General features: G+C 43.2%; 1 protein-coding gene across 1 annotated transcript; it reads left to right on the top strand.

Moving 5' to 3' along the window:
* Positions 1 to 103: 103 nt before the first annotated feature.
* Positions 104 to 14,330, top strand: LOC114361564 (conserved oligomeric Golgi complex subunit 7-like; the record flags this gene model as incomplete). The annotated part of the gene is made up of 8 exons (XM_028316637.1): positions 104 to 109; positions 1,384 to 1,464; positions 5,559 to 5,732; positions 6,257 to 6,403; positions 8,137 to 8,254; positions 9,159 to 9,328; positions 11,683 to 11,784; positions 14,137 to 14,330. Coding segments are annotated over exons 1-8 (992 nt in total), but the record flags the coding sequence as incomplete, so codon positions are not given.
* Between the last annotated feature and the right edge of the window lie 1,331 nt (positions 14,331 to 15,661).

A 15,661-nucleotide genomic window follows, 5' to 3' on the forward strand; every position in this document is an offset into this window, starting at 1 on the left:
GTAGTTGTTTATGTTGTTTTTGTCTCCTTTTTTGTGTAGTAGTGTTATGGTTGATGTTGACCATTGCTCGGGTATTGTCTCACTGTGTAGAACTTCGTTGAAAATGTCCGTAAGGGATGGTACAAGGTGTTCTATATTTGCTATGAGGAATTCATTATTGATACCGTCTGACCCGGGAGCTTTGTCTTTCTTTTGAGACATAATAGCTTTTTTCACCTCTGCGTTTAATATGTCTGGTACATCTTCTCCCCCTGCTAGTGTTTTTGGTTTATTATAGTTTTTCTTTGAGTATAAGTCTCGGAAAAAGTTAGTGGCTATTGACATAATTTCTGGGCGTCTTGTTTTATGTTTCATATTTTTGTCATAGAGGTTAGGTATCCAGTCTGTTTTTTCTTTTAGTTGTTTGATTGCTCTTTTGGTGCCTCCAGTTTTCTGAATGCATCTTTCCAGTATTTCGAATCTGTATCTTTGCCTGTCTTTCCTCATGTGTAATTTTATACTTTTGCTGATGTCCCTTATTTTAGTTCTAATTATCCTTGTCTTTCCAGTCATAGATATTNGGTTAGGTATCCAGTCTGTTTTTTCTTTTAGTTGTTTGATTGCTCTTTTGGTGCCTCCAGTTTTCTGAATGCATCTTTCCAGTATTTCGAATCTGTATCTTTGCCTGTCTTTCCTCATGTGTAATTTTATACTTTTGCTGATGTCCCTTATTTTAGTTCTAATTATCCTTGTCTTTCCAGTCATAGATATTAGTTCATCTCTGGTTTTTAACATTTCTTTAGTTTCGTCTGTTAGCCATGTTACTGTTTTCTTTTCCTTTGCTGTTCCCGTTGTTTTCTGTGTTTTCATTAGCTCTTCAAACTTGTCGTATTTGTGTTGGATATTTAGTTCTTTTGTATTTTCTATAAAGTTTATTAGTTCCTTTTCCATTTTGCTAGTGGCTTCAGGTATTATAGTTTTAGTCGGTTTTACCTTAAATGGTCTATTTTTCTTTGTAGAATCTGTGTGTAATAATTTGGCTCTGATCATTCTGTGGTTGCTGTTGAAGTTGAGACTGTTAACGACTCTGCAATCCCGAAAAAGCTTGCTTTTGTTGGTAAGGATGTAGTCTATTTCATTTTTGTAACGCCCGTCTGGGGATATCCATGTCCATCTGTTGTTGTTACGTCTTTTGTACATACTATTAAGTATTTTTAAGTTGTTCTCGTATGCCATTTGTATAAGTTTTTCGCCATTTCTTGTTCTTTTCCCTGAACAGTTATTCTTATTCTTCATTGTGGCATAGAGGAGCGATTATTCGAGGCGCACGAGATGACAAAAAAGCCGAAACACTCATGTACAATCAATTTTTGTATGTTTTAACTTGAATTTTATTAATTTCAGGTATTCGTCAACAACACAGTAACCAGACTACAGCTGTACATGAAGCAGCTTACAAATTCACTGGACGAGACAACTACTCAAGTAAGTTTGTTGTACAATCCTCAGGATTATCATCATTATCATCATTTCAGCCATAGGACATCCACTGCTGAACATAGGCCTCCCCCAATGCTTTCCACGTTGATCGATTGTTAGCGGCCTGCGTCCAGCGTTTCCCTGCTACTTTTACGATGTCTTTGGTGCTTCCAGTACTTGGCCTCTATTCCAGAACCTTGCTGCCCCATCAGCCGCAGTTAAAAATCAAAAACTATTATTCCAGTATTGATAGTAGCACCCTCCTGACAATGTCATAGCTGGGACAGTTCATCGTTGGACATCTTTAACTAAAGCCTGGTCTGTGAGCACATAGAATAGGCTAGTTGCCTAAAAAAATTTTTTTAGTCCGTAATGTTTAATATCAAAAAATAATGGACCCAGTATCATCGCTTCTTCCTTTTCTCTACGTCCCGTTCTTGCATTAAAATCACCCATCACTATTAGGTTATTGTAGGTATGATCTTTGATTGCCCTTGTTAACATAGCATAGAAAGCGTCGATTTCTGCATTGCTGGATTGCTCAGTTGGAGAGTAAATTTGTATAATCGACCACATTTCCTCCCTTCTGGGCAATTTCAAGTTAAGTATGACAATACGTTCCGATATGCCAATAAATTCATCGATGTGTGTGCTTAATTCTTTTTTGACCAAGAATCCTGTTCCGGATTGTCCAGGTGTATCTCCTTTGTAGGTGAAAATGAAGTCTCCATGATCTTCTATGCTTTCGCCTAGGCGTCGAACTTCGGATAGTCCAATTATTGACCAGTTTATTCTTTCCAATGCCAATATCAACTCTGACAAGCTTTCTGTGCTTTTTAGTGTAAGCGTATTAAAGGTAGCAATATGTAGTATGTTGTTTTTTTGTTGGCGATTTGTTGTCTGAAGCACTTGTGTTTGCTTCTGAGGTAAATATTTCGGAGGGTATCGGTCTTCTTCCCCCACGGTGACCAGCCGGCTTGGGGTGCTGATTGTTTTTATTTTATTTTGTTGTGTTGTTTGATTTGTCTTATCCGGTTTCCAGTTGTGGGAGGCAGTTTTTAGTTTTTTGTAGTTTTTGGCTCAGACACCGATGATGCTCTACCTCGTGCCACATAATTAAGTATGCTTGGTTTTACTAATCCTTGAGTATTGTGTGTAGGTGGCTCATCTACATGTTTATCGGTAATCTGTTTCTTCCTGGTGCTTGTTGAAGGTGTTTCAGGTGATTCTACTTTTTCTCTTTTCCTTTTTTCTCGGTTAGAATCTTTTGGGGCTTTTACTACTAACTTATCGTATTTCAGATATGCTAAATTTCCCTTCTTTCTTTCCTCCTCCAGCTTTGGTTGTAGATTTTTGCGGATTTCTAGAACATCTTTTGGAAAGTCTTCTTTTAGATAGATGCCTTGGGGTAGGTTAGATTTGTTCTTTTGAATAAGATGTTTCTTCCATGATGTTGTCAATGTGACCACTACCGGTCGATTTTCATTTGAGCGCTGCCCAATTCTATAAATTTTGGCTATCTCTTGACTGTCCATGTATACGCCCATATCCACTATTATTTCTTTCAAATAGTCTACCAAAGCTTGTTTACCTAAAGATTTATGTATATCTAGATTCTAGATGTTTGATGTATTAGTATCTAATCTAGCTCTAGCTGCATTAATACAACTCTTGTAAGAGATATTCTATTATGATTGTTGAGAGCATATTATACTTGGCATAAAATATCATTAACTAGCTGACCCGGCGAACTTTGTTCCGCCTTAATGGCAATAAATAAGCAGATTTTTTTTTCGAACGGGTTAAAAACTATCCTATGTCCTTCTCCTGGCTCTAAACTACCTCCCTGACAATTTTCAGCTAAATCGGTTCAGCCGTTCTTGAGTTATAAGTGGAGTAACTAACACGACTTTCTTTTATATATATAGATATTGTCTCCATCTTTGGCATGCTGCCATGTCTTGAAAGCTGATATGAATTGCCATACTCTACGTACATTCTGAATTTATTTGGCTCCAAAAAGTGACATTCAGAATTTTTTGTGGTCCCTTCAGTTATGATCAGTGTTAAAAAAACTATGAATAAATCTTTCTTTTTAGTATTGAAGGAGAGTTCACAAAGGTTCTAGCAACGGAAGAGTGGCGCGTATCCCGAGTAAATCATAACTACTCGGTGTGCAACAGTTACGGCAAAGCTGTTTTGGTTCCAAAGAACATTGACGATGAGACGATAGCTGCAGCAGCCACCTTCAGGCAAGGGGGACGGTTCCCTGTGCTCTCTTACAGGCATAATAATGGGGTAAGTTATATTGTTTAACTACTTCTAGTTTAACTGAAAAGGCAATTGCAAGAGTGCAAGAGTACAATTATTGCAATTGATCCACACTAAAAGCAGAAAATCAAGTGGCAAGTCAAGTCAGGAGTATTTTAAGTCTTGCAGTGAAACCATAGAAAAATATTGAATGTAACTGTCCTATGTTTTAGACTTACTCGCGACTTCGTACGCGTGGACCCTGTTTTACCCCCTTAGGGTATGAATTTTGCAAAATCCCTTCTTAGTGAGCATCTACGTTCTAAAAGGAACCCCCATGCAAGATTTGAGTCACCTAGCCCTTGTAGTTTCTGAGATTTCATGATGAGTGAGTGAGTCAGTCAATCAATTACTCAGTGACCTTTCGCTTTTATTAGATAGATTGAGGTGCAAATTGAATGTAGTGACACTCGTCGTCGCTTACTACAACTACATTTCTACTTTCACTACATTTCCCTAAGTTAGCTGTTTCGTTGTCACTCACTGTTTTCTTTTATCATAGCTTATTAGATGTTTCTGGTTTGTACTTACTATCAGTCATACAAATTAATACATTCCAGGCAGTCCTAATACGCGCAGGTCAACCGCTCTACGGGCCGAAGCACCGGCGCTGCAGGCCCGACGAAGCCATCTTGAACACCGTCGTTGCCATCGGAACCAAGGGGGTCATATACGACTTACGAAGCTCGAACTCTATATCACAGCAGCAGAGTAAAGGTACGCAATTTTACCTCAAAAGTAAAGTGGGGTAAAAGAGAAATAAAAAGTCACTTTGTCCAGAAGAGTAGAGCTTAGACTGTAAACTTGTAAGAGGTAAACGAATAACAAAATCATAAAATATACAACCAGCCCCCCCAGACAAAATGCACTTTTTGATCGAATCGAAAATCGAATCCGTCAAAACTCCATACAAAAAAAGGCCTTTTGACCACTTTTCGACTGGTTTGCGATTATAATTTGCACTTTGTCTAGCTAGACCCACTGGTCGAGTTAACTGCGCACCTGACGGCCATGACGCCACAGTGGGAGGGAGAGTCTCATTCCAGCGTGGTGCGCAGTTAGCTCTACAGGATGTTAGGTAAATGGGTATATGAGCCGACACTAGCCCATGTTAACATACGCATATAAATGGTATGGTGAAGTCAGAAAATTGATATTAGAGATGAAACGGATAGTTGTTTGGCCGGATACCGGATACCGGATATCCGGCGAGCTGCTAGGCCGGATAGCCGGATATCCGGCGGCTGGATAGTTGGCCGATTGTCTCGTTGCATGTCGTGACGAGTTTAGCGCCGCACAGGAGCTTCGAACGTGATCAGTGGGTCTAGTAAACTAGACAAGTTACACTTTTCGAGAATCGAATCCGTNAAATAATTACATAGTTATGGTGCGTTGAAGTTGCGCACGACGTCACAACGTGCGGCATTTTTAAGCAAGCGTTGACGTCACGGGCCTCTTCTTATGTACTTTGGGGCGCTTTATCTCTTTAATTTTTCATTAGTTTGAAAAAGTGAAAAATACGTGTAGAGTATTTTTTGATAAGTTAACTGACGGACTAATTAAAACTCTTGCTTTTTGACCCAGGCAACATCCCCATTATGTCCAATGACCCCAAGCTACCCATCCTTATCGCTCGCGCGTAATTATGTTGCTGTCGTGCTCGCACACTCACTGCGGCCGCCCGTCGCACAGTCGCGACAGCAATATAATTACGCGCGAGCGAATTAAAAATTCTGTGCTCGCAGACCAGACTATAGCAATCTGTACACATTTTTATTACCCTCTTCCAGATAGTGACCTCAATCCCTCGGGTGCTTCAAGATGCGTCTTCCCTCCAGTTAGAAGGCGCGCTGCTACAGCAGAGACTCCTGTCTCTGGAGCAGATGGTGCGGGACGTGCAGGAACAGACTGGACACTCCATTGAGAGCCTGCAAAGGACCGATCAGCTCAAGAGCCGGCTAGAGGTCACTAATTCACAATATTAGCACTTAGAGCCAGTCTTGGATTTGTCAATAGGCCGTATAGGCCGCGGCCTAGGGGCGGCAGATTTCAGATGACGCTTACTCGATTTCAGAAGATAAAAGTTAAATAAAGATCCAACTCCACCCTAGCCTACGGGCGGCAAAACTGTAAATCCGCCACTGCTAAGAGCCCTTTCAGATTTAGTCGACTAAGCAGCGCGACAAACGCGCGACAGATGCGCTGCCTTCTTCTGCTTCACCCACAAAACTTTTTTTTATTCCAAATCAAAAGTCTTTTACATATAGAATCTTGTGTAAGATGGTCCTTCGAGCCGGATCGGCTTTAAAGTTATGGTTGGTTCTACAATAGTCACTACTGCCATAATTTTCAAGGATTTAGTACTAGAAAGGTCGAAGGTCGCGGGAAGAAAGAAATCCTTGGGGGAGACCTTTGTCCAGCAGTGGACGTCATTTGGCTGAAACAAAGTACCATCTTACTATTATAAATAACTATTGTATTTTTCCAGAATGCAGCGTCGACTCTCCGTGAAGCCGACAAGTGGGCGGCGTTAGCGGCGTGGCTTGAAGACGTTTTGGAGGCAGGAGTGCCGACTAGAAGTAATGAGCTACAGGAGTTAGCTGGGAGAGTGGCGGCCATGACAGCTAGCTTGGAGGTGAGTCTTGGAGCGCTTTCACATTTAGGCCTCAGCCTCGAATTCAGCAGGCAGCGGGGCGGCGGCGGTAGCGGCGCGGGAGCGGCAGGATCTTATGCGTAAAATCAAATAGACCGGTTCTCGAAATCAGCGGCGCGGGAGCAGGCAACGAGCGGGCAGCGCACTCCTTCTTTTGCCCACAATAAATGGAGCGTTAGGAATAAATTTGAATCGAAATAAAATTGTCGCCGTTGTTCAGACATTTCGTTTGCGAATAAAAACAAATATCTCGACAACACAACCCCGAACACAACACTTCGCCGCTAAAGCGCCGCCGCCGCTCCCCGCTAAATTCGAGGCTGAGACCTTAGGCGATTTAGCAGCGCGACAAACGCGCGACAGACGCGCTGCCGAAAATTTCATACGTTGTGACAGCGGATGCATGCCTTCACATTATAAAAACGCCGCTGCCGCGCTGCAGTCGCGCTATTAACGCCCTAATGTGAAAGCGCTCTTAAAGCGGTGCCAGAGACAAAAGTGCGAGACGAAAGACCGTGAGTGTTACTTGACTTTGGGCAATGTGCGTTAGTTCGCGAGCGAGACAGAGACAGTAGAGTGAAACCTAAGTCAAGTAATGGTCGTTTTCACCACCAATCCCTAATTTTTAAGTGACCCCTTTGAAAACAAAATTCCTTTTAAGTGTTCCCATAGGGGTCACTTTAAAATTAGGGATTGATGGTGAAAACGGGCAGCAGTCTCCCGTCTCGTTATCTTGTCTGACGCGAACCGCCACCTTAGTGCGTCCACATGTCCACATGCGTCTGCATCGTACGCATCGTACATCCGATACGATGTGTTTTGTACGATGCGTCCATTGCGTACGATACCGACAAGTGGACGCTTAGCTTTAGGCTGCCTTTTTAAAATCCCATTCCGTTCTGCTTCAGTGGATAGTGTTGCGAGCTAGTTTCATACAATACCGAGAAGCGGAGCGAAGAATGTAAGCCGAGTGGAGATCCAGACTGTAACTCCACGTGCTGATCCGCTAAAATACACCTAAAAAACTCAACAGAAACTTAACTCAGAACGAAAAATTGTGGATTCGTCCCACTTAGAGTAGTCGACTTTTTATGATTTCACACAAAATTAAATGTTTTTAATAAAAAATAAATCTTATTTACAAAATTCGCAGTCTATGTAGCCCTTGACTTACTTGACTTATGGTCCTATGTCCCCTAGATGGGGCAGAGGGCGTCCACAACAGTCCTCCATCGCGTTCGGTCTTGAGCTTCTCGCTTGTTCTCGCTCCAGGTCTTGCCGATCCTCTTCGCCTCGTCCGCTACAGTGCGCCGCCAAGTTTGCCTGGGGCGACCACGTTTGCGTTTTCCTTGGGGATTCCAATCCAGAGCCTACTTAGGGATGTGATCGGGGTCCCTTCGGAGAGTGTGGCCAATCCAGTTCCACTTGCGGTGCTTGATCTGCTGGTCGATCGGAACTTCGTTCCAATAGCTCGACGTTGGAGATTTTCTCGGGCCAGTATATTATTATGTCGAGAATTCGTCGAAGGCAGCGGTTGCCCTTAAATGAGACAAAAAGTATGGAATGGAGGGGTGATTTTGACATAATATTATGACGTAACAGAGCATACAAATCTGAAGTCTTGCTGACATTTGACGTAACCTGATCAGTTAAGCTCTAGCTCAGCATTATAGTATTCAAGATATCTCAATTTATTACATTTTATTTCTCCCCAGGTGCTAAGCGAAGCCCCGGATTATGAGAGCAAACGTCTGCAGCTGGAAACACTATACAACAGGCTAGAGGCAGCCATAACCCCGCCTTTTATTGAAGCACTCACACAGATGGACGCTGGTAAGTCTTGTAAGAGTCATAAAAGGGCCTTTAGAAGCACCAGAAATCGTAATAGGGCTTTAAGAAGAGCCAGACTACGCTTTTTCTGAGGAGTGGCTATCATGGTTAAGGAGCAGCTATATCATTTCTGAGGAGTGGCTATCATGGTTAAGGAGCAGCTATATCATTTCTGAGGAGTGGCTATCTCATAACTGGAGTATATCCATTGCTGACTAGTGGCCGCGCTGACGTCTTGCGTAGTCTGACAATCACAAGTACTTTCTGTCTCGCTTGCACACATTTAACAAGAGCGAAGTAGCTAGGATATTCTATATTTGAATTTGAATGTGTGATGTGTTGTGTCTATATATTCAAATATTATACCTGTGAGTACCGTATTCGCCTGAGCTTTCGTAGCGTGACCTTTAAGCCTTGGGCAGACCAAACGCAGGGCAGTAGCAGCGCAGTTTGAATGCGGGCCCGCGCAAGTTGTAATATAAGAAACTCTTTGAAGTATGTCTGCAACTGCAACTGCCGAACGACAAACGAGGCGGCGCGGGTGCGGGACAGAAGCGGCGCGAGCGCGGGCCCGCGCTGTTGTATTACTATGGCGGCCATATTAGCATGACACACCGGACGCAGGGCGGTAGCAGTGCGTTGAAAGTGGTTTTCGAATATTTAAATTTTTGACAACCGCCCGCGTTGCAACTGCTTTAAAACTGCGCTGCGTTCAGTGTGCCTCAGCCGCGCTGCAACTGACCCGCACTGCTTCTGACCCGCGTTTGGTCTGTGGAAGCCTTTACTATTGTAGGGGAAATCGAACAGGTTTTGATGCCATCGTATTGCCTTGTAAAAGCGCTTTTTAGAAGCCTATTTTCAGAACAAAGATGGACTTTTATTGATTTTTTTCTTCGTCTACCCGCAGACCGCACCTCCGTCTACGTGTCCCTTCTAACTGGTATGTCTCGCGGCGCCCCGGCTCGGCGCTGCTGGCGGAGAGCGGCGGCGGCGCGGCTGGCGGCGGGCTGGCGGCGGCTCGATGCACACAGCTCGCCGGCGCTCACACATTTGCTGGCTGCAGACGCTAACAAGCAGGCGAGTATAGTCTGGTTGCCGAGCACGTGGAATTTTGTCCAATGACCCCAAGCTACCCATCCTTATCGCTCGCGCGTAATTATATTGCTGTCGCGACTGTGCGACGGGCGCCCGCAGTGAGTGTGCGAGCGCAACAGCGACATAATTACGCGAGAGCGCTATGGATGGGTAGCTTGGGGTCATTGGACAAAATTCTACGTGCTCCGAGACCGGACTTTAGCCCTATAGAGTAGGTTAATAGTAGTAGTAAGACACTGGTCTCTCTTTCTCTCTCTCTGTCTCTTTCTCCCTCTTTCTCTCTCTCTCTTTCTCCCTCTCTCTCTTTCGCTCTTATGCTCGTCGTCGTATCATAGTAAGACACTCGTCTCTTTTCTCTCCCTCTTCATCTTTCTCCCTCTCTCTCTCTCCCCATCTCTCTTTCTCTCCCGGGGGTCCATGGAACGAGCGGCGGCGGCGCGGCTGGCGGCGGGCTGGCGGCGGCTCGATGCACACAGCTCGCCGGCGCTCACACATTTACTCGCCGCAGACGCTAACAAGCAGGCGAGTATAGTCTGGTTGCCGAGCACGTAGAATTTTATCCAATGACCCCAAGCTGCCCATCCTTATCCCTCGCCAATTATATTGCTGTCGCGACTGTGCGACGGGCGCCCGGGTGTGCGAGCGCAACAGCAACATAATTACGCGCGAGCGCTATGGACGGGTAGCTTGGGGTCATTGGACAAAGTTCTACGTGCTCGGAGACCGGGCTTTAGCCCTATAGAGTGGGTTAATAGTAGTAGTAAGACACTCGTCTCTCTTTCTCTCTCTCTATCCCTCTCTTTCTCCCCCTCAGTCTCTTTCACTCTTGTGCTCGTCGTCTTATCATAGTCATAGTAAGACACTCGTCTCTTTTCTCTCCCTCCCTCTCCCCCTCCCGCCCGTGTGCTCGTGCCACTCCCCGGCGTGTCCCGGCGGCCCGGCCCGGCGCTGCTGGCGCGAGCGGCGGCGGCGCGGCTGGCGGCGGGCTGGCGGCGGCTCGATGCGCACAGCTCACCGGCATTGACACATTTGCTGGCCGCAGACGCTAACAAGCAGGCGAGTGGCCTTTTAGAGTCGGTCTAGCATCTAATAGAGTAACCTTACAGACACTTAAGTCGAGTCGAGTGGCCCTGAGGAGTGTCTTTCTCACACTGTCTCTCTCTATCTCTTTCTACCTCTTTCTCTCTCCCCCTCGCTAGTAGCAAGCAGGCGAGTGGCCTTATAGAGTACTTTAGAGACACTTCTAGTAGGCGAGTGGCCCTGAGTGGCCTTACCTGACCTTAACTGGAGTGGCTTTAATGTCCAAGGAGCAGCTATCATGACTGCAGACGCTAACAAGCAGGCGAGTGGCTAACAGAGTACTTTGGAGACACTTCTAGCAAGCACCTTATAGACAGTGTCTAAGATACTCTTTTAGACACATAAATAGTAAGACACTCGTCTCTTTCTCTCTTTCTTTCTCTCTCTCTCTCTCTCTCTCTCTTCCTCTCTCTCCCTCAGCTACTTGGCTTAAATAGTAATTTATAGACACATAAGTAGTAAGACACTCCTCTTTCTTTCTTTCTCCCTCTCTCCCTCTCTCTCCCCCTCTCTCTCTTTCGCTCTTAGACACAAGTAGTAAGACACTCCTCTCTCTTTATCTGTCTCTGTTTCTCTCCCCCTCTCTCTTTCGCTCTAATAGACACATAAGTAGTATGACACTTCTCTCTCTTTCTCTTTCTCCCTCTTTATCTCCCCCTATCTTCCTATCTCTCTCCCCCTCCCGCCCTTGTGCCCGTGGCCACTCCCCGGCGTGTCCCGGCGGCCCGGCCCGGCGCTGCTGGCGCGAGCGGCGGCGGCGCGGCTGGCGGCGGGCTGGCGGCGGCTCGAGGCACACAGCTCGCCGGCGCTCACACATTTACTCGCCGCAGACGCTAACAAGCAGGCGAGTATAGTCTGGTCGCCGAGCACGTAGAATTTTGTCCAATGACCCCAAGCTACCCATCCTTATCGCTCGCGCGTAATTATATTGCTGTCGCGACTGTGCGCCGGGCGCCCGCAGTGAGTGTGCGAGCGCGATTGCAACATAATTACGCGCGAGCGATAAGGATGTGTAGCTTGGGGTCATTGGACAAAATTCTACGTGCTCACGGACCAGACTATATGTACATAGTATAAAACAAAGTCGCTTTCCGCCTATGTATGCTTAGATATTTAAAACTACGCAACGTTTTTGATACGGTTTTTTTTAAATAGAATAAGTATAAAATGTCTGTTAGATTTCCGAGGAAGATTTTTACACTTAATTCTATTCTTATTCCCACTGTATAAGGTATAATTTCCTATGTATTCTACAGGTGGAATGGCTAACCAACGTACTGAAAGCTGACACGCCTTTGGGGGAACTAATACGTTTGTACACTGACCTGCTGCTGTCACTCGAACCACCTCCGACTAAAGTAAGTAATTTGAAGCTTATTCGCTTAGCTTAAGGTTGAAAGTCGTTTTATCTTTTATTTCTAAAGCAGGTAAATTATGTTAACTTTTCCATTATAATTTGAATTAACATGTGGCTAATGTAACTTTACTTTGCCACCATAATTTGAACCCTTATTATAATAATGTCGAAAATCTATCAATATATTTAAATGATCATGAAAAATCCATCCTGTATTATAAGTGGCACGGGAGGGGTGATTTTGACATATAATAACGTGACAGAGCATATAAATCTGAAGTTTTGCTGACATGTGACGTAACATAAAACATCCTCCCGTGCCGCTCCTATATAGTTCCAAAATACTGAACTGTCCTATGCATGACATTGACAGTGGGGCGCCACCGTCAATACCGGATCGCTGGTTTCGATTTTTACCATGTTGGAAACCATGTAGTTGAACGATGGTAGCGCCCCCCTGTCATTGAGTTTGGTGGGACAGTTCAGCGTGGGTCATCTATACCTCTGGCACTGACTGACTGACTGAGTAAGACTGACATACAACTCGGAAAGGTACTGTATATCGCCTTTCGCGCGCTGTCAACTGTAAGGCGAGGCGTTTACGTTACGGTGCGGATGTGCGCGTTTCAGTATGGATTTTCATACAAAGAATATTGACCGCCTCGAGTTGATACGGTTACGATCCCTTACCGGGTTGATAAGTTGGTATCCTCTTCTCCCTTGGTATCCTCTCGAGGGCAAGGCAGTACTATTTTCAACTCCATATTCGCACGACGACAACTATTCTATACTGGACCATCCCTGTATAGACACTTTAGTGACACAAACCAAATTTATAAAATGAACAGAACGAGTCTAAAGGTAAAATTAAAACATATTCTTACTTCTCTTAGTTATGACGCAACAGAAAATATACTTAAAATGATTGCCTAAACAGGTTGACATATTCCTTACTTTTGCAGTAATTGTTATTTTAATATATTTTTCCCTTACCATGAAATTAAATCCTTTTCTTTCATGCACACAACATCACACACTGTCACTAAACACACTACACCACATAAATTCACGACACATAACCGACATAATACATCCACACATCAAACGCTTGTTAGTCACAAACATCTTTATAACAATAATTTATTTTACATTTACAAACCATACCACACACTACACATTCCAACGCAACAAAACCACACAACACAATATACCATAGGTTTATTAGTTAGTAAGTGCATTGATTTGTTACTTAAGCAACTTATTGTTAAATAGTCAGCAACCCATAACTTGTACCACACACTAACTTTCGAATACACCACTTACCTGGACGCCCGGTTGCGGACGTTTTTGTTATCTACCTCTTAAATTCAATTATTGTAAATTCTTTAAATTTTTATCGGATATTGTAATTGGCTTAACATAAGACCATTTTATGGGGTGGAGGGTTGATAACCTGAGATACAGGATTCATCCTAGTTCAGGTGTCAACCCACCATAGCTATAGTTGCATTTTGTATATACCTACAATTATAATTGTTAATATTTGTGTTCTATGGTGAGAAATAAAGAATTATTATTATTATTATTACTTCTCCAAGAAGCAAAGGCTGCAGCTTTATAAAGCACAGATCCGACCTTGCATGGAATACTGCTGCCACCTCTGGGACGGCTCTGCCAAGAAACATTTGGCTGCTTTGGATTCGGTGGAAAGGCGTGCCAGAAGACTTATCGACAGCCCCACCCTTGTAGAAGCGGCGCTCTAGGAACTTGAACATCGCCGTAAGGTAGCATCCCTATCGGTTTTCTACAGGCTACACTTCGGAGAATGTGCGAAAGAATTACATGAATTAATTCCACCAGCCCCCTTCCATCATCGGGGAACCAGACGCAGGTTAGCGTACCATCCCTATGTTGTTGACATTCCACCAGCTCGCACTAAGCGTTTCGATGACTCTTTTATAATGCGAACTGCTAGGGACTGGAATTCGTTGCCTGCTGCTGTCTTTCCCGAAAACTATAATACGGGCCTCTTCAAGGCGAGAGTGAATAGGTACTTACAGGGCAGATATGTACCATCCTAGACTGCATCCCACTTAACATCAGGTGCGATTGTGGTCAAATACCTGCCTTGCTATGCATAAAAAAAAAGTGTGGTATGACCTTAACTCAATCAGACAGTCTCTGAGGTATGGGAGCTTCTGTGGTTGTTACGTCAAATGTCAGCGAGACTTCAGATTGTATACTCTGTCACGTCATAATATTATTATGTCAAAATCGCCCCTCACTGAGCTAAGCGCTAAAATATTGATGGTTTTCGACCTTATCACCAGGTTCCAAATTCAAATTATTTCAGGTGGCCTCAGCGAACTTCAAACTGTGCTCGACGCCTGAAGAAGGCATCAATCTGCTGACCGACTTGAGGAGAGACATAGATGAGTTCATCGCCTTCATCAGGAATGTCATTGACGCGCCTAGGTCGAATAAAGGTGAATCATCGTCATCCCGAACACTAAAGCTCATAGATAAGCTCTTTTTCGTCATCATCAGGTCATTTTTAGGGTTCCGTAGTCCTGACAAGGAATCCTTATAGTTACGTTATGTCCGTCTGTCTGTCTGAGGTTTTGCTTGGAAACTATTGGCACAAGAGAGCTGTAATTTTGTGGAGGTATGTATAATGTATATTAATCACGCCGACAAAACGGTAAAATAAAATTTTGATAAAAAAATTTTTTTAGGGTAGCTCACCTACATGCAAAGTGGGGATGAATTTTTTTTTCATCTTCTTCTACCCTATCTTGAAGACTGTAGACCGTGCCAAAGAAATATACACACATACATACTGGATGAGCGTAATTATACGTTAAATCATAGTTAAGGGGGCAAAAGGGGAGCAAAGAACAAGTGGACTGTATCTAAATTAGTGTCCGACCGAAACTAGTTTTACGACCGAAGCCGAAACCGAAAACGAATTTCGGCAACGGTGTCTATTTCGGCCGAAACCGAAACCGAAACCGAAACTTCCTTAAAAGGCTTATAATTTTGAGGGAAAAATAAAGAAAACGTTATTTTAATCAGTCAGTCTTTATTGTTTTCTCTTTAAAATGTGTAATATGCAATAAAAAAATTGAATTTGAATTTAAATTGCATTAAAATTTAACTTATAAAGCGCCTTCTTACACTAAAGGTATTAAATTATGTATTAAAAAAGAAAAATAAGGATTTGTAGTCTAGATTTTTTAATTACTCGTTTTATTCAGGAAATCTACATAACCCGTCCCATGGTCGGGTCTTTTACCTTAATAATTTCTCAAAACAAAATTGGTAGTACGTAAGTTAGTATCTACTGTAGGTACTTGCCACTTGGATACCTTGGTGATAAATACTAAAATGAACTTTGAAACTCTGAATTCATAATATTATCACCATGAAATGGACTATAGTCATTACTAACTACCTAGCTAATGTTTGTTTACGTATAGCATTTGCGAACCAAAAAAAAATTTAAAGGTTAGATTAAACTTGATTATACTTTTATCAGTCATATTGAATATTTTTATTTATGTTTACTACCCGCTCTTATGTTATAACGACATAAAACGAGATAAAACTTACCAAATTCAAAACAAAGCACTTGAAAACTCGCCACCACAACAAAACAAAACTAACAGCAAACAAACAAGCGAGCGAATCACGACATTGGCTCTGATCGGATTCATAATCATCATCATCATCAAAATCTGTAATACAGATTTTCTTAAAATCTACAATAGGCACCAGCTTTCACAATGCTAATCTAAGTTTAACAGATATATTATACGAAATATTTTTCCTAATATGTTGTGAGAGAAATAAATAAATAAATTATTCACTCATTCAAC

The sequence above is a fragment of the Ostrinia furnacalis genome, unplaced genomic scaffold (assembly GCF_004193835.3).
Source record: "Ostrinia furnacalis isolate ACB-3 unplaced genomic scaffold, ASM419383v2 OfSCF5820, whole genome shotgun sequence".
In the NCBI taxonomy this organism is placed as follows: domain Eukaryota; kingdom Metazoa; phylum Arthropoda; class Insecta; order Lepidoptera; family Crambidae; genus Ostrinia; species Ostrinia furnacalis.